The sequence below is a fragment of the Scardinius erythrophthalmus genome, assembly GCF_964197995.2.
Source record: "Scardinius erythrophthalmus genome assembly, chromosome: 5".
In the NCBI taxonomy this organism is placed as follows: domain Eukaryota; kingdom Metazoa; phylum Chordata; class Actinopteri; order Cypriniformes; family Leuciscidae; genus Scardinius; species Scardinius erythrophthalmus.
In genome coordinates this window covers 13,549,016-13,575,807 of record NC_138225.1, presented here as the reverse complement: position 1 = coordinate 13,575,807, position 26,792 = coordinate 13,549,016, and the positions used below count along the sequence as shown (strand labels likewise).

At 37.2% G+C, this 26,792-nt stretch overlaps 1 protein-coding gene across 1 annotated transcript; it reads right to left on the bottom strand.

Annotated features, from left to right (window-relative positions):
* Positions 1-873: 873 nt before the first annotated feature.
* limk2 (LIM domain kinase 2) lies at positions 874-26,333 on the bottom strand. Its single transcript, XM_081366795.1, has 16 exons — positions 26,005-26,333; positions 25,272-25,368; positions 17,681-17,816; positions 13,190-13,299; positions 12,058-12,249; positions 11,565-11,670; positions 8,617-8,825; positions 8,230-8,416; positions 7,752-7,838; positions 7,302-7,433; positions 6,679-6,735; positions 5,310-5,375; positions 4,513-4,690; positions 4,156-4,211; positions 3,742-3,899; positions 874-2,422 (listed from the first exon to the last, which is right to left on the bottom strand). The coding sequence occupies exons 1-16, from the start codon at positions 26,018-26,020 to the stop codon at positions 2,260-2,262; spliced, it is 1,950 nt and encodes a 649-aa protein (XP_081222921.1). The 5' UTR covers positions 26,021-26,333; the 3' UTR covers positions 874-2,259.
* Between the last annotated feature and the right edge of the window lie 459 nt (positions 26,334-26,792).

The window sequence follows — 26,792 nt, the reverse complement described above, 5'->3', positions numbered from 1 at the left end:
GCCTAATCCTGGTTTAATTTAAACCCTGTCTGTGAAACCAGGCCATTGATGAGTATCTGCTCATTATTATTATTATTATTATTTTTTTACAAATAGTAGTTTGTAATTACATGAAAGTACATAATACTCTGCAGATCAATAGCTTGAGGGTCACAAGTATGCAAAAACTTTCAAATTGACGATTTTACAGAGTACTTGCTGGACAATTTTAATTATTTGATTTTAAATATATTACATTTATTTAAAATCTATATTATCTCTAGTTTGATATTCAGATAAAATGTAATTATATACGACATATTTTATATTTACGTTGTATTAAAAGTGCTCGCCACTCTGGATCACGTGATCATAAACCGCAAAATTACGTCTTTGAAGTTCCCGCCGCTAGCCTTACGCACGCTAACGGTTTCGTTGACAGACGATGTCCACTTTGGTTTAAAATGGCCCTTTTAATGCGTGTCCTTTGGAGTCTCTACTAAACTTGCAGTGTTGGGGATGCTCCTGGACCAGGTTTGGAAACACTCCAGTGACTGCACTATAACTCGTGTACGTTTAGACCGACTCACAAGTGGCATCTGTTATTATTGAACTTTTTAATCCATTGAAATAACGCGGGTCAAAAAAAAAAAGTCGCAATATGTCTTTATAGATATCGTCACGTCAAGCACACTGCACAGTGGGACACGGTTTTGGTATATTGTATCACTGTTCACAGTATTTCTACATATTGCAGAAATAGTAACATTAGGATGCCTTTCATAGCTGTCAGCACCATATATGTACTATACAACAGCGCCTCCCTGTGGATGATTAAACACTTAGACAAATTATAAAACAGGGAGGGGGGAGGGCAAATAAATATATATATATAGCCAATACTTTATCACATCTTTATTCATTAAACATTAGTGTAAGAAACCTGTGGCGTACAAGTAGTGGTTATAATTTTATACATGTCAGTACCATTGACAGAAAAGACTAGGAAAAAAAATGCTCTTATAACGTTACAGCTTTTCACATTCTACAAACATATGCAAACTACAAATCCACATTATCCCAACATAACATCAAATCTATACAAAGATGAAAAATATATCCAGTTTTAATTTAAATATTTGTGATCAAAGTGAGGATCACAAAGAGTACATGCTTTTTCACGAGTTTAAAACTCCTAGAAACGGCTGGTCAAGATCCAGCATTACAATCTCACTTATCATTTCACTTGGAGAATACAACCCCAGATCAGGTTTAGATACAGAGGAAAAAAAATATTCTTGCCCTGTCATGATATATTTACAAGGTGAGTCCATGACAGCGGAATAGACAACTCCAGTTTTCAGATAGCTGATGTACCAGGAATGAACTACAATATAAGAAGCATTTACAAGAAACCACACATTGGAAACCATATCAGAACTCAGAAGTGTGTTACTTACTTTCATAACAGATTTATCACTTGTCTTGTTTTAGTTACATTTAGTTCAGGACCTCAAGTGCTAGTGCTACAGTGCTAGGGATTGAGTACTTAAGCACAACTACCTGCAGGAGGCAACAATGCTTGATTTACATACATTCCTAAAGTCAGGTAGTCAATAGAACTTTCCATATTTTTTATAATTTAAAAACATGTTGTCTCATTTCACCCTATTTGTGACACTCTTACTGTGACATTTCTCCCACATTTCTTTCTTGTGCATTCATTTATTATAGTGATCTCATAATATACTTAAAAAACATACAGATAAATTCCTTTTTTAATGTGGGGTGAAATATGACCCAGACATGTTCTTGACAGGCTTCATGAGTCTCACCCAACCACACTTTTGTAATTACTGTTATCGACAAAAATACTTAATGATCATTGTAATTGATGCTACACTATGATTTTTCATTAATCTGACATTTACGGGAAACTTCATCAGGGAGATCTATGATAATATAACTAGTGGTAGGCTTAAAGGGTTTCAGCTCCATGCTTAAATCATAACTAGGCTTAAACCATCCAAATTAGACAGAAGCAACAAGAAGCTCATGGCCACTGAAATGTATCTGTTCCCTCAACAGAACTCTGCTCAGAACCATTTGCAGTTCTAGAATGCCCTCAAAGTTCTGCATGTCGTGACAGATCTCTCCAAAGAACACATGAGCATGTACTCAGTATGCAAACCCAAGGTAAATGCTCTGTTTCAGTTCTGTAAACTCTGTATATAAAAAAAAAAAATTCCAGCCTATATCTCAGCCTTTGCTGCCATTGGATTAGTTCCTGTTGTTTTCCTGGGTTTCAGAGGCAATTTCACTGGGTCCATAAGTCCTTAAAAACTTCTGCTGAAGTTCATCCAGTTCTGCAGGCAGAGGGATATTCAACTCTTGATTTAGAGTCAGTGCCTCAAAGCAGTCCTCCAACTTCTGAAAAGCAGGCCTGAAGAAGACAGGAAGAGGAAAGAGGTAAGAACTAAAAGTCTTTCCGTCCATTACAGGGTAATGTTAATCACCATTGTTCATCTATAGCTGGATACACTACTGTTCAAAAGCTTAGGGTTGATGAGATTTAATGTTTTTATTTTTCATGCTTATGCTCATTGTTCACCATGCTTTTAACTGAACAAATGTGTAATTATACACATATGGGTAGCTGATATGACATTTCAAGCAGTTACAGTGTCCTGCTCAGTTGAAAAATATTATAAATAAAATTCCTGTAAAATTATTAATCATTCATTTTTCCATGTCCTAATACACATGAAATTACAAAATACAAAATTAATTTGTCGTTCAAACTGCCCACCTCTAGTGACAATCAAGGTTCATATGATCATGAAAAACCTGGAAAAGTCATGTAATTTTAAAATAGCAATTTCCAGGCCTGGAATAATAAATAAAGCCAGAAAGTTTTGGTAAAGTTATGAAAATTTGTTTCACAAATATCTATATAATAGAATATATGTTGAATCAGTTGCTGAATTATGGTTCGGGATTGTGGGTATAGCAAATCGACTTTTATTTACTATAGCATGTATGTTAGATGAGTAAATGAATCCACACAGAATATCAGATCAAATCAGAATCTTGAAAACAGCACGAGTGATTGCACACATCAGCACATTGTGTCTCTGCACTACAAGCAAGCTTCACGCCACATTACAAGACTTTCACTTGAGTATCGACAGAACTGTCACCTCCCTAACCGGGCCAGTGTGGCACTGTTAAAATAAAAGTTTATAATTTGCACATCTTTTTAAACCAGTCGGTGCTCACGCTCTCTCTGAGACAATTTTCTGTGCGGTGTCAGTCACAGGCAAAGTGCGCACACATAATGCCGCCTCGCAAACAGCTCGCAAGTACCGAATAGAGTTCTTTTTCGCAGCTTATTGTGCTTTAATTAACAGTTTATTGTATTTCTGTACCTAAATACTACTGTTTGACCTATCCTTATTCTGTTGTATTTATTTGTGCTACTGCTTTTAATTGATTTGTTCTTATTTTACTGACTGAGTGAATTCAATTCAAAGTTTGAAATCAAGCTTCCTTGTCCTATTGTGTGTAAGCTATTAAGCACCAAAATTACCACATTGTAAAAACACAAATACATAGAGTGAGCAAACATATAGGTGAGATAATTGTCATTAAAAAAAAAATTGTCTAAAAAAACCCCACCATAACACCCCAGGGAAATTATCATTTCACATCTGTCACCCTGTGGTGAGGAAAAACCCATTGACAAAACGCAGTGGCACTTACCGGTTGTCAGGGGCGAGGTCACAACAAGCCACAGCCAATGCAAAGAAAGCAGGAGGACAGTGCTCAGGAAGAAATTTCTCAATGAATTTTCGCACATTGAGCCCAAAATCCAGCGTTCTCGGAAGACACTCGGGATCTGCATAAACCTGACCAATAATCTATTACCAAAGGAAGAAGGAAGAATGAATAAGGACAAATGGAAGAAAAATAAACTTTCAAGGATCCTCTTACATAACCATGAATGAAATGTAGCTGTTTTGACTCAAACCATTTGAGCGTAGCGTTTGCTTTCCGCATTCCGACATTCGTATGCAAGTGCTTACATAAATGACAGTTAGTTCTAAGAGCTCATGCTGTCCTGTCAAGACATGCCATAAAATCTGTGAGATGTTTACCACTACAAAAGACTCTTACCTCACAAAGCACAATGCCAAAGGAGAAAATATCCACCTTCTCATCATAGCGTTTACCTGTTTACACACAGGGGAAAAAAAGAGCTCCATCAAGAAAAACCAACAACTTTATATCAGATGATGGCAATTACCTGGAGGAACAGAAAAAATATGAACACAATATTCTCAGACAACAATTAATGTCCATTGGATGTCCATCCAGTAAGCAGTTTATAAAATGTAGTCACATAAATTAAACTGTTTGCTGATATTTTGAAATCTTACAGACGCAGCATTTGAAAGACATTAAAGTTTATGTTTTTTTTTGTTTTTTTTTTTTTGTTTTTCAAAGATCCTAAGTTTAATTCTCTCTTCTCACCATTGAGCATTTCTGGGGCCATCCAGTAAGGGTTCCCCACCACCGTGTAGCGTTTCTTACGGTCAATGCGTCTAAACAGCCTTTTCTTATTGGTTGGTTTGTCGGGGGGTGGCTGCTTGACCTTGTCCTCCATGATTAGACGAGACAGACCAAAATCTGCCACCACGACGGTGTTGTCCTGCAGGGGTCAGACAAGTAGAGCAAAGATGAATGTATTTATGCTAAATGTGTGACAGAATGAGATAAAACATTTCTATGATACAAGTTTATAGGTATTAGTTTTAGAATAAAGGGGGGAAAAAATGCAGAAAAAAAACAACAATAATAAAAATGTAAAATTGACAAAATAATTAAAAAGTAGTGTAAAAAAAAATTGATAACACCAGAAGTCAGTCCTAGCTTTAAACTGTCCATGTCTAAATGTTTAAGTCCCAAAGGAATGCCGTTTGTTCTCTTAAAAAGGTTCTTTAAATAGCTTGTCATAAGTGATTTACTCAGGATATGTGAATGACAGCATTTCCTGTCTTACCTTCTTACCACTAACTAAACAAGCGGGCAACCACTAAACTAAACAACCCTCAAGTGTGAACGGATCTTCACCCTTCACTGTATTTTCTCTCTCCTGCTCAAATGTTCTTCTTACATAACTTGTTTTTGGGTGCTTGTCTACTTTAGCCTTTCTGTTTGTGCTGACACAGGCCTGTCAGCTATTCTAGGACCTGGGCTCCCCAAGAAAGGCATAATAAGTGTAGACTCTGATCTAAATGAATGTGAAATGGGTGAAACTCCTCCCGTACCAGTTTGACCAGGCAGTTGTGAGAGTTTAGGTCTCGATGTATGATGCTCATTGAATGCAGATATGCCTGAAAGAATAAGACAACAACAAAAAAAATCAGAGAAGAAAGAAAAAGAGGTTGTCTGAGCAGAATGAGGAAAGACAGAAGTGCATTAGATATCTACCACTTGATCATCACTACAACAACAAGAACTAAGACAAAAACTGAAGTGGTGCATCACAGCAGCGCTAGGCAACAGGACACAACAAAACCTCCTACTAGACAGGAAGTTGCTTCACTGTCTCCCAACTACGCAGACAAGTCTGATTTGAGATGCACATGCTCATGGAGATGAAGGTAAAACTGTGTCCTAACCAGGTGTAATTTAACAAGTTTTTTTTGTAGCAAGTAATGTGTGTGCACACTGGAAGTGCAAATATTGCATGGCACAATACAATCGCAGCCATTCCGAATAGGCATGTAACAACACAGAATTCCCAGAAAATATTTCCTTTTAAAAAACATATACAATTACAAATATATACATATTACAATCTTCTTCAAGGTTTACATTTTTGCCATAATCTATCAGTATCCCTTAATTAGTGTTAGATGATGATCTAGATCTTAAAATAGGCAAAAACTATTAAATATCATTGACAGATAAATATCCAATAATGGCTGATGGCAATAAATATAAAAGATACCGATGCTGGCTGATAAACAATATTGCACAGATATATTGTGCATCTCTAAATTAAAACATATTTAATGTATAGCCGTCTTGGACCGATTACTTTTTACAGTGGCTGGGGCTTCCCAGTGTGACACAACAGAAATATAAATCAAATGCCATTTCTGAAATATTACTCCATGGAGATGTCACAGATTCTTCTTTTAACAGGACTAATACATTTGAGCTTGTGTTGATACTAGTATTTTTTCTCCTCTAATGACATCAAATGTATTGCAAAATTATGAAATAGGCCTTATTTGCTATCAGTTGACAAAACTCATGCCATTGGTAGAGCCATTGTAGCTGCATCACACTGTTTGGGACACTTAAAAAACAACAACAACTATGTTTTGATAGTACCAGAGGCACAGTGTTTATACTCCAATCAACCTACGGAAGTCTTATAGTCTTTGTATATTAATCTATGTTTTTAACATCCAAAAACGACTTTAAACAGGCCACAAAAGCCATTTAAATGTTATCTCACCATTTCCTTCAAATATATATATATATATATATATATATATATATATATATATATATATATACATACATATGTCAGCTATGATCCAAAAGTGGCTCAAATATTGTATAACAATAGCTTATTGTTTTGCAATGCTATATATAAGTGTGCAGACCCAGAAGCCCACTCACCATTCCAGATGCAATGCTCTTTGCAAAACTAACTCTCTGTTCCCATGGGAATGAGTCCTGTAGGGATAGAAAGAGAGAGAGAGATGAATTGCTGGCCTAGTTTATAACCACACTATAATACAGCCCAGTCTGACAGCACGCTATGCTGTCCGTGAAAGAGAGGAAATCGTTACGTAACGGCAGCCGCTTATTACAGACAAAATTACTCACACACAGACACACTTTTATTGAAAACATTATAGTGCATTATAGAGACACAATGAAAGACTGAACGAGAGAGGTATATCATCTGTTATCCTTATGTTTGGTGTTGAAACCCATATTTGAAGTAAACCCAGTGGGTGATCTGGAAAACATTCCCACTAGAATCCCTCACCTGGAAACACTTCATACCTCCTTTATCTCTCATCGATGCAACCGCACAGCTGCATTTGCTCCCTTTCATTTCACAGAGTGTGTTTGTGTTTTCCAGTCCCTATTCCCTGTCCCTCTCCCTTTCTCCTTGCAAAGTTCATCTCAGGTGAACAGAGACAGTGACAAAGACTAAAACACTAACAGATGATGTACGGCCCTTCCTAGAAGCAAGAGGAAAGGAAAAAAGGGATTTTAAAATCAGGACGCACCTTGTCACGGATAAAATCCTTTAGAGTGCCTCCCTCAATGAACTCTGTTATCAGATTAAGCCGCTTGTCCTTGTACAAAACCCCAATGAACTTCAAAACGTGTGGGTGATCAAGACTTCTCATCACTTTTACCTGATAAAGAGAGAAAAAATAATGAATTGGAGAGATCCATAAAGTTATTCACACTAAATACAGACTGGATAAATCTAAGACTAAGTCTCTTTTCCTCTGAAGAAAATCACAAACCCTACAGCAACACTGTATCTGTATCCCGGCGCCACATGGATCTGTTTTATCTGCTGTTTAAATCACACTCTGATACTGACCCAAAGCAGACAACAAAGGGATGGAAGGAATAAAAGTGGATATAGGGAGATGAAGGAAAAAATTAAGAGGTAATCAGATGGAGGAATGAGAGATGCTTGCGGGGAAAGAAAGGGATCTTCATACCTCCTTCAGGAACGTTTTCTGTGTCTCTTCATCACAGCGGATCAGCTCCTTCATGACCATAACCTCACCTGTGGCTTTATGGGTCACCTACAGAAGATCACACAGTCTTATGGTTGGAAATAATAGTAGATTCAAAAATAGTGGAACCAAAGATACCAAAGGTTTTAATTAAATCGGGTTCTCGAACATCTGCATTCTTCTGCAAGTTGTGAACGGAACTATAACCCTGCACTGTGTCATTCCAAGGCAATAGAAATTTCTTCAACCAAGTTGTTTGAAAATGCAATGATTGAGGAAACACAATTCAGAACTGTGGAATCAAAACCAAAATTCCTTATGATTCCTGTACAGAACCTGTCCTCCAACACTGAACTAAGCTCATTCAATGCAGTAATACAGCTCTTCTAGACAACTTTGGGGAAAAAGTGACCATATACACTGAATTACACAGAAAATGAGATATGTTGTTGTTGCACACCTTGATGGCCTGTCCAAAGAAGCCTTTTCCAAGTATTTCTCCATGGATGAGGTCACAGGGACGGAAGATACGGTGGGACCAGCTGGAAGGAGAGCGGAGGGATTCAGAGCGCCCAATATCTCGAGTCAGAACTGGAGGGTCCTTAGGAGATGGAGAGACTGGAGACTTGCAGGTGCTGTTGCTACGTCTACAATACACAAGTTAAAAGTATTAATTCTGTATAAGCCCAAAAAGCAATTAGGAAAGGATAAACAAGCGTGCAGTGTATTTACTTTGCACCCTCCCTGTATGTCCACATCCACTTGGAATAAACAAATTGTGCTCCAGTTTTAAATGCTAAACCTACACAAGCACAGTGCTGAAAACTGATTGGATAACTTAAGTTACCTGAGGGTCCTCCTCTTTAACGTTCTATTGTCCACTGTGTCACTCCGCTCAATCTCAGCATCTGAAGACAGACGCATACGGGAGGCCGCGGGGACACCCAGCTGATTGCAGGAAGAGCCCAGGCGGAGTTGCTCCAGACGCTGTCTGACTGGATCATATTCCATCAACAGCTGCAGTGTCTGACTGGTCCTATGGATGAGGTCCTCCACCTGGAATGACCAATCAGAATTCAGAATGTCACAAAATACTCTGGTCGGTTTTGATAAGCGCCAGTGTGCCACAACAACAATAAAAGCTAGAGGACAGCATTTAGTCATAAAACTTGAGCATTATGCACTAGCGCTGTTCACATAGATAACATTGATTTTCCTCCCAGTCAAAGCTGGTGCCACACAAAAGGTCTTTCTAAAGGGGCAAAAGATAAACCCTTAATACCAACACTAAATTTAAGATGTTTTACACAGGAACAGTGGAATACATTTGAGATTCAATATTTTCAGGTTGACAAACCTGGACATCCAGTAATGAAGACATATAACAGCTTTCTGTAACTGTGCATAATTGATTACGTTGATTATGTAAATTAGTCGATTTGTATTAGTAATGTGGCAATTCGTCACACTGTTTATGTTCCCCAATGATGGCACCTCCTGGGCATGCTGAAAATCAGCTGTTATTACAAAAATATTGAGCCCAATCTAAACCACAGCAGAGCAACTTCTATGCAAGAGCATCTGAAAAGGACACATTACGGGAACGCAGCGCAAGTATTTGTACTATTACAATGAATTTTTACAGCACTAGAATATGGTTGTCAGTCCTATATTTTGTGCTTAATACGGCTGTGCTCATACAGCATTCAGTTTTTTTTACCAGCTGCCATGGGTACAAGGCTGCGAGATGCACGGTTTAAATGTGCTCTCTGAAACCTACACTACACTTTCTTTTATTCACTACTCTGCGGAGATGACGAGGCAGCAACGCCAACTTCATCTTTGCAGCCATCACTGACTCAGAAAACACTAGTTTATTTATAAACAATAAAAATGTCTCCTTGATATTTTTTCCCGACACACTCATAATCATTAGGCTACTTTTGCCAGATCTTTGATGCAAGCTTTATGTGTGAGCTTGAGCATGAGGCATATATACATACATACAGCTGAATGAACATTCAAGCAGCTACTTTAATCTCCTGAATAAACAAATCATTTCAGGATTCACAATTGTAAAGCAATTGCTGCTTTAAATCCCAAAAAGTGACTCAACGCAGCAATAGTAAACACCTTTCCTACTTAGGCCTAATTATGAGAGCCTACTTATGGTTATTATTTATTGCTAAACTAACCACAGGATTAATAGGCTATTCAGAAAATAAACAGTAGATTAATCAGGGGTTATTCAATTAATCAGGAAAAAAAAATCGTTAGTTCCAGACGTAATTTCAGGACTTTCCATTTTTCCATTTTTAGGATTTAGGGGACCTCAGGCTGCTCATTACATTGGGCAGATGGCTGCCAAACAAAGTCAGTCCTAAAACCTCAATGGTACATGATTAAATTAAGGCACAAATACATGGCAACTGAGAGAAGCAGTGGGATTCTAATGTTAAGGAGAAATGGTAGGAGAATTAAATCACATTTACAACTGCACGATAAGAATGCAAAGCATTTACATACAGTTGACAAGTCACTCTAGTACTAGAATCTACACACAAACCTCCCAGCACAGGTATGTATTACAAAGTTAAACCCATGCCTGACTCCTTAAATGTTATTCTTAAGAAAACTAAATATTGCTTCTGCAACATTAACACTTTAACAAAACACAACAGATGTGCCAAGTGTCATATGGATTATGATACCCAAAAAACACATCAAAGTCATATAACAAACAGCCTGTTACTAGGGATTAATGTAAATTCAGTGCATGACCAGGTTAAAGTTATTACCAAGGTCAGGCATGAAAACTGGTCAGGGGTAAAAAAGGTGGCAAAAAATCCAATCCAATCAACTTTATATATATAGCACATTTTAAAAACAAGTGCTGCACAAAGAATAAATAGAAAATATAATAACACATAAAACATAAAATATGGGGGCCATTTTAATGTGTGGAGGCAAGTATTTACACAAAACACACAGCATGAGATTATTTTTTCTTTTTCGCCTGAACCAGAATCTCAAGGGCCCGTTTTCTCTGTTTAGCAGCATGTCTCAGCCTTGCCCTCTTCTCATCTTCAGCTGCCTGTTTTTTGAGATCCTGAGCACTACTGGATCCTTTGCAGTGCATCACTCTCTCCTATCTCTCTGTGCGAAATACACAGAGTTTAAAACTGAAATAATGAAATAATGTGTTTAAAAAAAATAAAAACTTAACCAAAACCACTTATTTTTGTCGAGTAAAGAAGAAGACAACACATTACAGACTGTTTTTACGAGCGTTCATGCTTACGGTTGCCAGATTTCAATAATTTTAACCCCAGTCAGAGCTTTTCTGTTTAAAAGAGCACGTTTTCTACTCGGTCTTTTCAATAGTATCTGGCAACCATACGCACACGCGCGCTTTCTACACTTCTGAAGAAGCGCAGATGATCTGAAAACACTGACAAGTAAGCTGGAGTTCCGTGATCTTAATTGAAAAGATTCTCACGACACCCCCCCCCAACCAAATATTTTCTCATCGGATCTGCACAAATTACATAGGTGACCCATATTGGTTTTAAAATGGCGAATTCCGCCGAAAGGTGAGGAGTTTTCATGCCTGCAAGGTATGAGGAGTGTCACTATGTGTGCTGGGACAAGCTATGGAATGACAGTTTGTATTTCAAATTCTTCTCATGCCGTTCCTCTGTATTGTCACATTGCTTCAATACGTTAGCGCTGGCACAATCTCACCTCACCTCAAAGCTAATATCAAGCATGATAGCAGTAATAAATGGAGAGTACCTCCTCCTCCATCAAAGCTGACACCGGGAGTCCATTGATTTCCAGGATTCGGTCCCCAACATGGATGGCGTTCCGAACTTCTGGACTAATATGCATCCCTCTGACCCTGTAAGGATAAGGTTTTGGGAGATTTTCATCAAAAGACAGGTTAGGAATGATGAGAGAAATCTCATAGCTTTCTGTTATGGTTTTGCACCCAAAAGAACACAAAAACAAACTGGCAGTCTGTGCCTTTAATCCAACATGAGCTGTCATATTGCCACAGTTATGCAACACATTCCATGTGTCATTAACAGTGTCTCTGGCATTGGGTGTGGTGGCATTGTGGTGAATCTGTGAGGTGGTAAATAACTTCAAGTCTCTATTATTCCAAATGCTTCTCAGCATATTCATCGTAATCTGACTGCTTGCTTAATCAGATCTCAAATGAATATCTCAAGTAGGGGGTGCATCAAGTTTTTTTTACATGTTAATTCTGCATGTCTTCACTTACTCTTTGACCTGGACACTGGCCGTGGCACTGGTGCAGTCTCTAATCACGCTGACAGAGAAGCCCCTTTTTCCATTGGTGGCAGAAGGCATGGATACCAGAGTTACTGTGTGAGGGAGCAGGTCTGTTGGCGAGTCGGCCAAACCACGCTTCTCCAACATTGGTGTCAGGACCTCCTGCTTGTAGCATTTACCACTGTGTGAGAGAGAGAAGTTGATGAGTCTCACTACTAGAGTTTGAGCACTTTAGGACCTGAACTTTTAGGACAAGACCTGACAAGTTATGAAACACTCAGATGTGCGTCAACCTGCCAGTGCTTTACTGAAAACGACAAATGAAGAGAAACAACAAACACAATAGCAAACTGAAAACACACAAAATTCAAGTTAAGAAGTCCATTAAAAAGCCTTTTTGATAAAGAATTAGGAGATAATGATTATCATCATATTAAATATTAGCTGCTGTTTACCAGTACTGTTTGGATGTAATATACATTTAAGTTCCCACAGTTTGAATTTAATGTGAAAATACTCCCCATGGACAGTTTTCATTTTAATTAATTTATGTAATGTTTTCCCAGTAAAATTTGGAAATACAACCAGGAAAAACAGGAGTGGGGGGAGTCCCCTGTTTTTTCATGGGAGGTGTCCACCTATCATTATATAAAATAATAATAGAAATGCAAATTTACCTGGTTACATGCAATGCCAATTTGATTGCAAAAATGTAAGCTGAGAGCAGAACTCCTAACAAAACACCACATAATTACATGTGTTGAACAAAGAAATTCTTAGATTTTGTTCAGTTAGGCTTTCAAAAACAGCTTTGCGTCTCTGCAAGGTCATCCTATTGAGCACCTTAAATGGCACCACAGATGGCAGATCAAATGACACTGAAGATCCTTCATTAAAATTCAGTGAGCCTAATACTGAAACTGGGACATATTTATAAAGTTTTAGATAATTGTCAGGACACCCCTTGTAAAACCAGGACATCAGATAGTTCCAGCTAAGATAAGTCAACACAGAGGAATCATTAATACAGTTTGGAGCTAAAGTAAATTTTATTTCTGCACCAGTACAGTCTACAATTAATACATGTACAGTTTGGAGTTGAAAAGTGTGAAGTTACTTACCAGTAAAGTTTGGTACGTTCCACTAAGGCATAGGTATCCTGATCCTCAATCACAACCCTGCAGCTCAAACACACGAAGCATTCGGGGTGATATTTATAGTCTCCTGCCACCTGAAACACAGGAATACCCAGCGTAGATCAGATCAGATGCCTCATGATTTCACTCCAAAAGCCCAAATCCTCAGTGCTAGCAACACCAGCCCTGACAGTGGTCCAGATGCAATCTTTCTGGAATACCCCTGTACGCTTAGTATATGCTCACTGCTATCTCTGCCAAGCCCAGGTGTGGTGGATCATGCGTTCATTGTGCTTCATCTGCTTTGTGTCTGTGCACGGTCTTCGTTCAGTCTGCGTTCTTTAGCAGTGACGTAAGCATGTGTGCTATCTTTTTCTGTAACACCTGGAAGTGTCTGGTCCTGTCATGTTATCAGAAGTGACATAAGGCTGCCAGACCCTTTCTATAACCATGATCCAATGCTCTTACACAACAAATAATGTGTGTCAGTCTCTGTTTAACGCCTCCTACCTCTATCTAATGCAGGCTCTCTCTTTGACCTCCATCTCATAAATCTTAGAAAATACACATTCACAAGAAGAAACCAGTTTCTGAGAGGTTTGGGGCAAAGCTTTATTATTTTCTCATTTTACTTTCGCTGAGAAATAAATAAACCGGAAAAAAAGACCTTAAAATGTGTAACTACACATAACATTTTAACATGAGATTTACTTGAAATACATTAACCATAAACATCCATCTACTAATTACTAGCAAATACAATTCCACAGAATTCATTTGCATAAATCAAACACATTTTTAACCTTGTAAGCAATTAAATACCCAAATTCCATTTCTTTTACAGTTATACTGCTTTGATACATAGCACATTCTATTAACTTCAGACCAACACTAACCAAAATCCAATCTACTTCCCTAAGAAAACATCTTGCATCCTTTGAGGATGTCACCAAAGGGAAGATTTGTGGGATTTAGTCAACTTCTTAAAGGACACATTTATCTCCAAAGAAAAGCCAAATAAAACTCACATTCATTACTTTGATTTTGACTTTAAGTCTCAGTGGCAAAATCTTAGTAGCTTTCCATCTCACTCCTTAGAAAGATATTACACACAGTTTGCAGCTCTTCGTTTAAACAGTATTATGAAAGCACACAAACTCATATATTCAATATAAAAGAACTGCCAATCAACAAGGGTTATGGAACAGAAACAGACTTTTATTCTCTTATTTTGAATGGAAAATTATTTAACCAATAATCCTCTGGCTCTTCATTTCATTCTGGCTGAATGGAGAAAGTATGAGGTCACACTGAGGTTTCATTTAATGTGAACCACAAAAGACAGATTAGCAGTTATGTTTACCGAGCTGTGAATCAACGGTCCCAGGGTTTGACTAACTAAATTCTTGGGTAGTTTGTCGGCTGGGTAAGCCACACCTCCTCATGCAGTCCACACTATTCAACAATCAGAGTGCAGAGCATGTAGACGGGCAATTAGAGGATTTTATGCCTACTTGGTTTTGTTCTCACTTATTCTAACGTAAAACAGAAATGCATTTCACCATTACAAATGACTTTCTACTGTAACACTAAATAATAATAATAATAATAATAGACATAGCATGGAGAGAAATAACAATAATAATTATATAATATTAATAGTAAATATATTATATATAAATACTACATTATATATATACTATATAGTAGCCTATATACTACAAAAGACAGATTAGCAGTGATGTTCACCATCTGTGAATCAACGGTTTTTGTGTGAATACATATTTCTTTTTTTTTTCTTTTTCACTGTCTACATTTACAGTGCTTTGTTTTGCTACGGTCTTCCTTTACGGTACACCAAGTCTACATTTACAGTGCTTTGCTCAAGGCCAGTTAGTTGACCTGCTTGACACTTAGTTCAACCTGTGAGTAAGCATGTCTCAAATCTTTTTTGTGCTTACACGACTCATATACGTCATACCCGCCTGTGTGTTACAGTAGAGTGTGAATGTGCATTTGATAAAGGCTGTTTCCCAGCAGTAAATTGTAAAAAGAGCCGCCCCTCCCTTAGGACTCATGGAGTCACATCACCACGGCTAACTGAACATAGAACAGACTGAAAAAATAAAAGAAAAAACGACATCTCATTTAGTCAATTTCTGTGGCAGAAAGTGGTGGCAGAACCACTACAGCTGCCTTAGACATAACAAAATTCATTCCAAGATAAAGAAAGAACAAAAACAGGGCAGAAACTGAACGAAACTGAACTATGAGGAACTTTCAGCCAAAGAAAAGAATTTATATTATCATGGATGGTCTATAAACAAATACACAAACATATTCAAACAAGCACTTCAGCTGTGAGGATGTGATTTCTTCCTGCCTGTCTTTCAAAGGTTTTGACATCCCCGCTGCTTGCGCTTCTGAGCCCACAACTGGCAACACACCCCGACCAGAAATACTTGGCATCCGTTAATCAAAGCCCAAACAGAAAAGGCCTATTATGCATTTTGCTCGCTGGCAAATTCTCCTCTTTCTGCCCCTTTCTCTCTTAACCCATTTAAAAACTACCTGTTTTTGTGAGCAGTGATTTGTGTACATTAGAGATGGATTTGTAAGTCTCTCACACATTGATACAGCTTCCATTAGCGTTGCGATTACAAAGCTCCTCATTGAGCCCATGCAAAGGCATTCCAGACGCATGATGAAACGGCACACAACACTGTGGCCATTCCAGCCTTCAGATCACAGTCATCCTGCGCACAGGAATGAGATCATTTACTGTATAATTGAGAATTTGAGATTTCATCAGCAATGAGATTCATTTATATTCTTGAGACACATGAGAAAACTAATAAGTCATATGTCAGAAGAAGAATAAAGAGATATTTGAAGAATGTTACAGCTGGTTTTGTCCATTTTTATCAATGGGTCCCAATACTTTTAAGCTCCAAAAAAGGACCTAACCCCAACCCAACTTAATTGGTATATTTACAACACTATTACTTTGTATGAGGAACAGATTGAAATGTTAGCCTTTATTCACTCTCAAATCAAAACCTGATTTGACATCAAATATGGGGATGCTCAAACGTTTGGTCGTGACGTGAGAACCAATGATGTTTGAAGTTAGTTTATGATTAAGGTTTGTTTCGCTATAATTGATGTAATCTGCATATTTGTGCTTGAAAGTATTGGGTTCAATAAATTTTCATAAAAGGAATAAAATCGGTTTCATTTGTTAACACTAGTAACTACATTAGTTAAAATGAACTAACAACGAAAGCATTTATTAAAGCATTTATTAATTCATTTATTCAAATGTCTGTGTGTTGTTAGCTATCGGCGCGTAAGCACAGCAAGTAAACAGTGAACAGCGCTCGTGATTCTTTAGCTCCGCCCACACAGCACGCCTCCAGCCGCTCGTTTTTTTCCGGAAAGACTCGGTACAGCCTATCTTTCTGTTATAAATATAATAAAACAAAGACTTTTTGGATGCAATACTACTCTATAGGTACTCAAGATTAACATGAAATTGACTGAAACTGAGTGTTTCACCCCCCCTTTAATCTCAGATAATGTTACTCTTAACATTTACTAATAGGCTACATGATTAAAATCAATAGTTGTATCGGTTAACATTAGTTAATTAACCTGAACTAACAATGTACAGTTGTATTTTTATTAATTAATGTTAACAAAGATTAAGAAGTACTGTAACAAATGTATTGTACATTGTTAGTTAATATTAGTTAATGCATTAACTAACCTTAACTGATGGAAACTAATTGTAAAGTGTTAACATAAATCAATAGAAGCATTCTTCAATTTAGATCAATTCATGTACAGAAGAACAACATGAGGATGGATAAATGATGATAGAACTTTTATTTTAGGGTGAATTATCCCATTAAGGCTGCAAAACAATCAATGACATCTCAGCACAAGCTCTGCTGAATCTGATGACAGTTTGGATAATCGTAACTTGCACCTTTGATTCTATATTCTAATTATGTAACAAATACAGCAGGGCTTTGGACATTTTTGAGACAGCTGTAGGGACATTTTTGACTCATAGAAGTGGGAGAAAAAAAACACACTCTGTAATTCCTCCCAAAAGCATCACTCAAATGTGATTCACTACTCACATTTGGAGTGGAAAAGAGAGTTTAAAGCCTTTCCACCACCCTTATCAGTGACCTCTTCAGGACTATAAAAAACATCTGCATTTATTGACTTTACCTGCCTTCTTTAGACCTTTTGATTTAGCAATGTAAATATTTACTGAATGAGACAATGGTGTGTTATCTGTTCTTGCGCAGGATAGCAGAGCCTTCTGAAATTATCTTCTTAAGACCTATCGACTGATAGTCAGTTTCTTTACTCTCTGTGTGTGTTTTTCTGAAACTCTCTGGAAAAATAAACACACTGCCATGCAATTCAGACATGTTGACACGTTCACATGGCTTTTCTTACCATAGCAGGTCCCGTCATAAGCAGCGAGCAGCCATGGCACAACTCCCCAAACTTCTCGCAGTAGTGTTTGTGACAGTACAGCCTCCCCTCTTTCTCAAAGTACCAGTTTGTCAGGAGATCAAAGCACACAGAACACCTGGGGGAAAAAAGAATGGAAAAGTCTGTAAGTGAAACATTCTGTTTGCAGACGTTCCTTTAAACATTCAGCTCGCCATGAGAGAATAGAAACCTAATTGACTGAAATGTTTAGCAAGTGAGGTAGTTTAGGTATTTCACATGTTCACCATGTCATTGGGAATTTCACGCATATTTTTTAAAGACATATTTTACCTAACATTAATTTACTCTCTGTCAATCTGTTCCAAGCCCACAGGACTTTCTTTATTCAGTAGAATACAAAGAGGTGCAATATTGAAGAATGTACTCATCTGTTCCTCTTTTTGGAGATTGACAGACCTTTGTTACATGCAAAAGAGTGGTCAATATATTCTTCAATATTTCTCCTTTTGTGTTTCACAGCCAAAAAGAATGTCTCACAGGCTTGGAATGACATGAGGATGAGTAAACTATTTTTATCGTTAGTTAAACTTTAACATTTACCAAACATTTTAGTACAACAGATGGTCCACCAAAGGATAGAAAAAACAAACAAGTTATTAAATGTTTACAGTGTTTCAGCCATACATCTGAAAATAGTATAACTCGCACAGTACATTCTAATTTTAAGACTTTTTTTTAGGACCAGAGGTAAAGCTTAAGCAGTGATCAATGATGTTGAAGGAGACACATACAAGTATGTACAAAAACATTCTTTCAATCATGGCCGAGACAAAGTCCAACCGGTCAACACACACTAACACTATAGTTAAGGAATTTGGGACGTGAGCCAAAACAAGTCATGAAATTCTCTCATACACTCTTCTCTCAGCCACCCTACCTACAATTGGAACCTGATGTTGGGATACAAGCTATGCCACTTTAAGCTATTATCTACTTCCTACGAGAAAGAAAAATGTAACCTAATTAAAAACTTTGAACGGCAGAGCACTTGCACCTTGAGGCTTTTTGAAACAAAGGATCACTTGTCCAGGAGAGACAGGGAAGGATGAGTGAAAAGCAAAAAGTTCCTCTTTACATGCCACAGCTTGTTTTGCCAGACTAGGTGAGGTGAGGTGGGGGGCAACTGGGACCGTCATCAGATTTGGAGCACCTAATGGGTCCATAACTTTAAAGTACAGCCTTAGAGGCAAATGGCAGTACCATGATGAATGCCCAAAATATTTCCGCTAAATATACACCAAGACCCGCTCATATAGTCACTGAACAGTATGTGTGCTTTTGTATTAGTGATCCTAAAACAACTCTATTAATATCGCAAACCATGTTTATGTTACAGTTGTAGTATGATCATTTAGTTAAAAAAAGAAAGAAAAAGTTCTGCAAGTTAGTTATTAGTTAAAATAAGATACACCGGTGTTTTGCCAGATGAGAAGTTTATTCTATGTATCGTCTTTTTACTATTTTAATTCATTTTATCTATGCAAAGCTCTATGAATTGCTATAGTGTGATTATTATAATTCCTTTTCATGTAAAGCTTTTGAATAACTGTTTGAATTTTCCTTGCTTTTATTTTGTGATTATTTTTATTCCTCTCTATGTAAAGCACTTTGAATTGCCATAGAGTATGAAATGTGCCATATAAATAAACTTGCCTTGCCTGACCTTGCCTTATTGGACACAAAAAAAAACTAAAATGCATGCATGCATACATATTCAGTCAATAGTATTAGATTTCCCTGTGTTACTTGTCATTTTACAGATACTATGAATGATAGCTCAAAACAGCAGAACCTAGCAACCACATAGCATTGCCCTGGCAACTGCACACACAATTTTCTCTTCAAATTGTTTGTTCTTTTCTTGCCAAATAGCTGTTTTGTGATACATCGTTTTATAACTCAATTGCCAGTGGGTAATCAATACACTATATCAATTATTACACCCGTGTAGTGTGTGGTTAGTAATTATTCATGCTATTTTTAGGTAGTTATCACAACACTGTTCCTGAATCATTGTTAAATCACAGTAGGCTTAAAGGGTTAGTTAAAAAGATAAAAATTCTGTCATTAATTAACAGAATTAACTCACCCTCTTGTGGTTCTAATCCAAACCCGTAAGACTTTCGTTTATCTTCGGAACGCAAATGAAGACCTTCTTAATGAAATCTGAGAGCTTTCTTTCACTCTAAAGACAGCTTCGCAACTGACACATTGACGCTTCAAAAAGAGATTGTAAAACTAATCCATATGAATTGAGTGGTTTAATCTGATATTTTCTGAAGAGACATGATTACTTTTTATGATGAACAGATTGATTTTAGTCTTTTATTCACATATAAATAATCATCTCACACATCAGATCTGGAAATCAAGCATGTTTGCTTGACGTGCGAGAACCAATGAGGTTCATTCTCGTGTGTTACGCAGCACGTTTGTGCTTTCACGTTTGTTTTCGCACGTCAAGCAGGTTCAGTTGAGCTTCTGTTTATGTTTTCTGATCAATGTTAATATGTGAATAAAAGACTAAATTTAATACGTTTATCATATAAAGCGTTCAAGTTTCTTTAGAAAATTTGACTAAATCGCTCAATTCATATGGATTCGTTTTACTATCTCTTTATGAATGTTTAGAACAATTAAAGTGTCAATTGAAGGACAGAAAGCTCTCAGATTTCATCAAAAAGATCTTCATTCGTGTTCTGATGATGAATTCTTACGGGTTTGGAACGACATGAGGGTGAGTAATTAATGACAGAATTTTCATTTTTGGGTGAGCTCTCTCTTTAAGCCTATTAGGAAAGAACTGAAGCAGCTAAAACAATTTTGTAAGGAGTGAATCTGGCCAAATTTTCCACTATGAGTAAAGCGACAATTCTGCACAGAATTCTAAATCCTTAAAGCTTCAAAGGCACAGATTAATGGTAACAACTAGAGGTAAGAAAATAAAACATATTAGATTATTAGAAACATATTAGACAAAATAAAAGATTAAATTCTCAGATAATGGTAAAAATCAAGGCTTTTGAAAAATAGTTTTGTTTTTTGTTTTTTTTTTAAATGAGACTCAGGTCAGGAAAGGAGGTAGACAGCCACCAGGTCTGAACCAAAGCAAAGTCCAAAAATCCCAGCAGGAAATCATCTCCAGGCCATGTTCCAGAAATTCAATGAACTTTATTTCCACAATGAGGAAAACACGAATACTCTCCAATGCTGAAGGTTTTAACAATTAATCTTTTAAATGCCCTATTAAAATTGATTTGGCACGCAGAATGAATGGCTTGGCGTGCGGTATAAATGGACATTTATTAACTTAAATAACAGTAAGTTCTAGTAATCCAATTTTAGAGTACTGTGTTTAAAGTTAGAGCTATGCGTTGCAGATTTTTTTTTAGGATCCAAAACAAGGCTGTGCACACTGAAGGCCAACTATCACTTGAAACCAACTCTCTGACAAACCCAACAACACAGTGCCAAAGGGAAGCGTTTGGCATGCAATGTTCTGCTGAAGGCTGTTCTCTCTGGTACACCATGTGCCAGAAAAAGGGAAATAGAGGGAAAGAAATGGGGAAAACTGAGGGGAAAAAATCCACTCAATGGAATGAACGTGGGGAGGATGTGGAAAACCAACACAGTGCTGAGACGTTCTGATAATGATCACATTAGTGTGAGAAGGCCACCAAACCTTCAAGCCTGTCGACAGAACGGCTGGATTTTGGCCATAAGCCCTATTGTTGCCTTTGTTTGGAGGAATGTTGACAAGCTCTGTTTCTAGAGGCAGACACAATAAGCCAGTCACCCACACAGAGTGGGTAGAACCTTGTCATCCAGTCTAGGAACACCATTTGTGTGCCTGTGGGGTGAAACCTGCTCACAAGTTGGGCAACCTGTGCTCCGACGGTGACAACATAGCAGATGAAATTTGTGAATCATCCTCTGGCAAACATAGTGAACTAACATCTGTGAGGACATGGCAAAGGCTGAGCAGGTGTGCACACAAGACAAACTTTCACCTGTGCACCAGATGTGACTGGTACATTTTGGCCACTAATTTCAAAACAAGTCTGACATGTTCCTATGGAGAATACAATGTGTGTACTAAATATAAACACCTTGGAATTGTACTTTTGGTATACTAAATGTATATACTTAAAGTCTGCTAAATTGGAGCAACTAATTTTGTACTTAATAATACACTTTAGTTATCCAGAAGTTGTGCTGAGCTCCAACTAGAGAGATTCAATTCAATTCACATTTATTTAGCGCTTTTCATTATAGATATTGTTTCAAAGCAGCTTTAGAGAAAATGCATGAGTGTACAATTTGTACAAATACAATTTAGAGTGATCTGTTATCAGAGGTGACTATCCAAGTTATGCATTTCAGAAATGTAGATAATACAATTTACAAATCACATTGTTCATCATCATGTTAACATCATGCTAACATCATACATTTTAGGCAGAAACAATGAGCTCAATGAGCAGGTATACTTTTAAATGGTAAGTACACTAAATATCACTTAAAGATGGATATTATACAGTGATCATTCTATCCTTATTAATAGTGATATTAAAACACAGGCTTAATATTAAATGTGCAATAAAGAAGTACTCCAAATAAGTTTAATTACTCCAAATAAGTTTAATTACTCCAAATAAGTTTAATTACAATATTTATATTCCTAAGTCTTAATCGATGTGTCAGTAAATGTTAATGGATTTGTACTACAATTTGTATGAAATTTTAAATACATTTAGGTTTTGTTTTTTTCTCATAGAGCTGCAACACTGAAGACTGGACAAATGGCTGCTGAAAATTCAGCTTTGCCATAAGAGGAATAAAATATATATTAAAATAGAAAGTTATTTTACATCGTAGTCATATTTCAGAGAGACATGTGGCAGAGATGATAACAACCAATTTCTATTGAAACATTTGAATAATTATCACAATAACCCACAATACTGCCATTGTAAACAACACTCATACAGAACCTCTGTAACCCTTTTAGATGACCAGGTATCTCAAGAAATATCTCTCTCTTTCACTTCTCTTTCCTGTTCCAGTTTACACCCGGAGGAAAAATAAAAGGCTTCCCAACATGTCAAACAAAAGATATTATTCAAAACTTGACATATACTCAAGACAAACAGTACAGACAGCAGAACAGAACAAGCAGTTCTTCACTTCCTTCATTCTACTTGCATTCACATTAACAAAGAAACATTCAGCTGCCTGCGACTGGTATACCGACCTTCTAATCCTTGCAGGTACCCCATCACATTTATTATCTACCTCATTCACAGATCCCAGTGATAAAGATCAACGGAAATAAAGGGAGCAGACATAGAAAATCCCATCCAAATAATCACTCATTTTCACATGGCATCATTAATTTTAATTAGATTAAAAATAATCCTCAAATCCTACAATAACCTGTGCTTAAAAAATCCTGGTGTTTAAAGATGCCATAGGTGATTATTTTAAATCTGGATTTGGTCAAAACAGCTATGCTTAGATTCAATCAATACCATAATAAAAAAAAAAAGTGCTATCTGTAGGTACTTTCACATAAATACGATTTAATCAAGGAAGCTGACAGATAACAACAATAAGCAACAAAATGTGGCGACATAGTTAAGAAGGTCTCAAAAAACTTTGGCTATAACACTAAAAAACTCCATGCAACATAATAAATCACATTTTAATCACATAAATCACATTTTAATCACTAGTAAATGCAAGTAAATAGGGAAATTCAGATTCAAGCAGCATTCAGAAGACATTCCAGTCCCTCCCATAATTATAGTTAGTCATTAAAGCATAAGAGTTAAGTCTGTCCCTCCAATCACAAAAGGGGCAAAAAGGGGGGTGGGGTGGGTTGTATTTGTCTTGTGGAGCTATGAGCCGATGTCTGGGAATGTGACAACTAACCAGAGAGGAGATCCTACCTGCACTGCAACTGCTCACAGGAAAACAGGGAATGCCTGCCATAACATAAGAGGGATTCCACAGAGGAACAAAGAGTCATAATCAATTAAGCTAATAATAAATTAAACCGTATAAAGAAGTTAATCACTAAATATGTAATCAAGAACCAAACTATAGCAATAAACCTTCTGATGGTATTAAGCCAGAGACAACAAGCCTGTATGATTTAATTGGGAAACTCAAATTTATCCAAACAAGAAAAGAGAAAAAAATCAACTGGTGAAAAAGGCCTAAGCTGTACCCTTGTTCCAGATTGCATAAAATGTTGTGGGCCATGGAGTAATTTCTGCCCTCATTATGGATCACGGTGTCTCCATATGGTCCGAAGTCTCCCAGCAAATGGCTGATTCAATCATGATGACAAAATTGTTCCGTAAACCTTGGCTATGGACTTTTGGAATGACTTGAGGGTTTTTTCCCCTACCTCTCAGGCAGCTTTAAGGCCATTGGGTTTTCATCCCTGGACGACATTCTCAAGCTTCAAGGATAAATCAGGCCCCCAAAAGCTTCCACCTTCTTCACGGTAATGCTTAATAACATGAAAACAATGAATTGAACTGAGCTGGACGATGTCATCACTGCTTTCTGCAGACGTGCTTTATAGATGAAATGAACTAATTTGATAATTGATTATCTTTACAACAGAACTGAATCCACACGGGACTGGCTTCAGCAGAAAGAACAATGACTAGTTTCTTTTTTGGAGCTGCTTTACAGCTGAAATGAACTCGGTTCACATGATCCCATCATTAAATCATTTTCCTGTTATCACTGTAAAGCTGCTTTGAATCAATCTGTATTGTATAAAGCGTTATATCAATAAAGGGTGACTTGACAAATGTTTCCTGAGGTGAGTTATGTTAACTAATGTCCTTTACGCAACAATGGTAACCGGTGCAAAAAGAGCTGCCCTTAGAAGTATGGCAAGCAGATTTTTAACTAGGGATGCAACTATTTTGATGACATATTAATCTAGCCAAGAACTGCCGATTTAAAAGTTTTAGATCATTAGCTTTTTCTTTAAAAAGGACCTTTACACCATTAAGTAGCCTTAAGAGAGATTGAAAAGGGGAGGATGACTTTAATCATTTAATCGTCTCATTTCCATTTTTCATCATTTCACGTTTTTTAACACCAACTTTTCTCTCTCATGCACTTACATAAACAAAACATCTAAGCTAGGCGTTACCAATAGTCGCTGACAAGCTACATTGAACTAAGCAGCCCATAATACATGCGAGTCAGTGTAAAAGAAAACACTGCAGAATGCTTTCATTTGAGTGCAATAGTCTGGATATTTTTCTCTGGTTTAAGCTGGTCTACAGCCTGAGAAGGCTTGTGCTCAGCTGGACATCCCTCTAAAACCAGCCAACAGATACGGCTGGGAAAACAGTTAAAACTAGGCTGTTAGGCTGGTTTAAAATGCTTCTTTTCAGAAGGGTAAGAATTCAAGGAAAAAGCAATCAATAACATTTTGTTTATTTCACTCCATTCCTAGGCAGTCTGGCTCAGTTTAAAGAGAAATCAAGTAAAGACCCACTGAAAGCATGAGTTGTGCCAGGCATCTTGAAGAACCTTCACATGAAACGCGTCCTGAATCCTCCTGCCACAGCCCGTGCACGCGCACTCCGTCACATCTGTCAATCAAACATCAGAGGAACTTTCAGAACTGGCACCTTAAACACAGATCTTGTTTGTTTTCATGGGAAAGCCCTCGCATTTAACTTTCGATGTGGGACGTTTTGTGTTTTAAAACTTGTGAGCGCCTAGTCTCGCGCTGCATATCTATTAGCGACTGATTTATTACATTTAGACCATTTATTAGGATTTTACCATTAAAACTCGTCTAAACGTAATGGATCTTCTTTAACACTGCTTTAAAATCTGTCTTCAATTCTTTTTAAATGAAAAGCAGGTTACAGAGGGGGCCATTTTAGCTGTTTATTTACTTGTTGTGTGATTAAAAACCTTAAAGCCTCTATTAAAGAGAACATTTGAATATTTGGAAATTACTGACATTTAACAGAGTGTTGTTTCTCGGCAAACGTCAACTAGTAGCCTACACACACAGAAAACAAAGCGATCGAAAGAACAAATTCCTACATGTTATTCTCTAGTGCATCTGATCTGAAAACTTTTGGATAACTAACTAGTGGCTATGAACTGCGTCAAAGTCAACACAAATAATTAATTAATAACACAAAAAGAGTATTAATGGAGCTCAAGCAAACATTTTCTGGCACAAAAGTAAATATCATACGCGTAATCCTTACCTTCTCGTTCGTCCATGACCTCCCTGTTCTGATTTATTTGTTCAAGCTCACATGCTGGTCCAGAAAAGTCTGAAGTTCACACACCGCATACCAGCGATGCTCCTTTTCTGATCCATGTGTAAGACCCACAGAGTAATCCAGCTGAAAGTTGAGGGAGAAACGATGTTACATCAAGTTTCCAAGCAAGTTCAAAGTTTCTCTCTTTCTCTAGCTCGTCCGACCAGATGACGTCATAGCATAGCAATGTACGGAGACCGGAAGGGATCAAACAGAATCACCTGAAACAGGAGCGTTTGCAACAGACTGCGCGACAAAGCCGGACCACGTCCAATGAGACCGCAGCGACATCTATCGCTAATGGAACGAAGCGTACACAATCCAGTGCTTTTCTTTGTTTGACAATTCTTGCTATAGGCTATTTTTTTTTTTCTCCAGTGCACTGTTCACCCCATACACACAGTTAAAAAAAAACGTGTATTCACCGACAATTTAATCTATTAGAATATATACACTATTCTAGAGAATTAAAGTTTTTAACTTTGTTGCAACATTTTAAAGAGGACTTTATGTTTCAAATGTTCTGTTCCAACATGATAATGTCAAAGTAGTATAGAAATGAACGGGGACTGGTGTGGACATGTACAGGCCAGTCAAGTTCTTCCATGTCATCTTTTTGTACGCATAGTATTACGATTTATTTTCACTGGAATTACTGTAATACCCAAACCTGTTAGTTAGAAAGGGGTGTCCACATACTTTTGCCATATAGTGTATTAAAACTGGGTAAA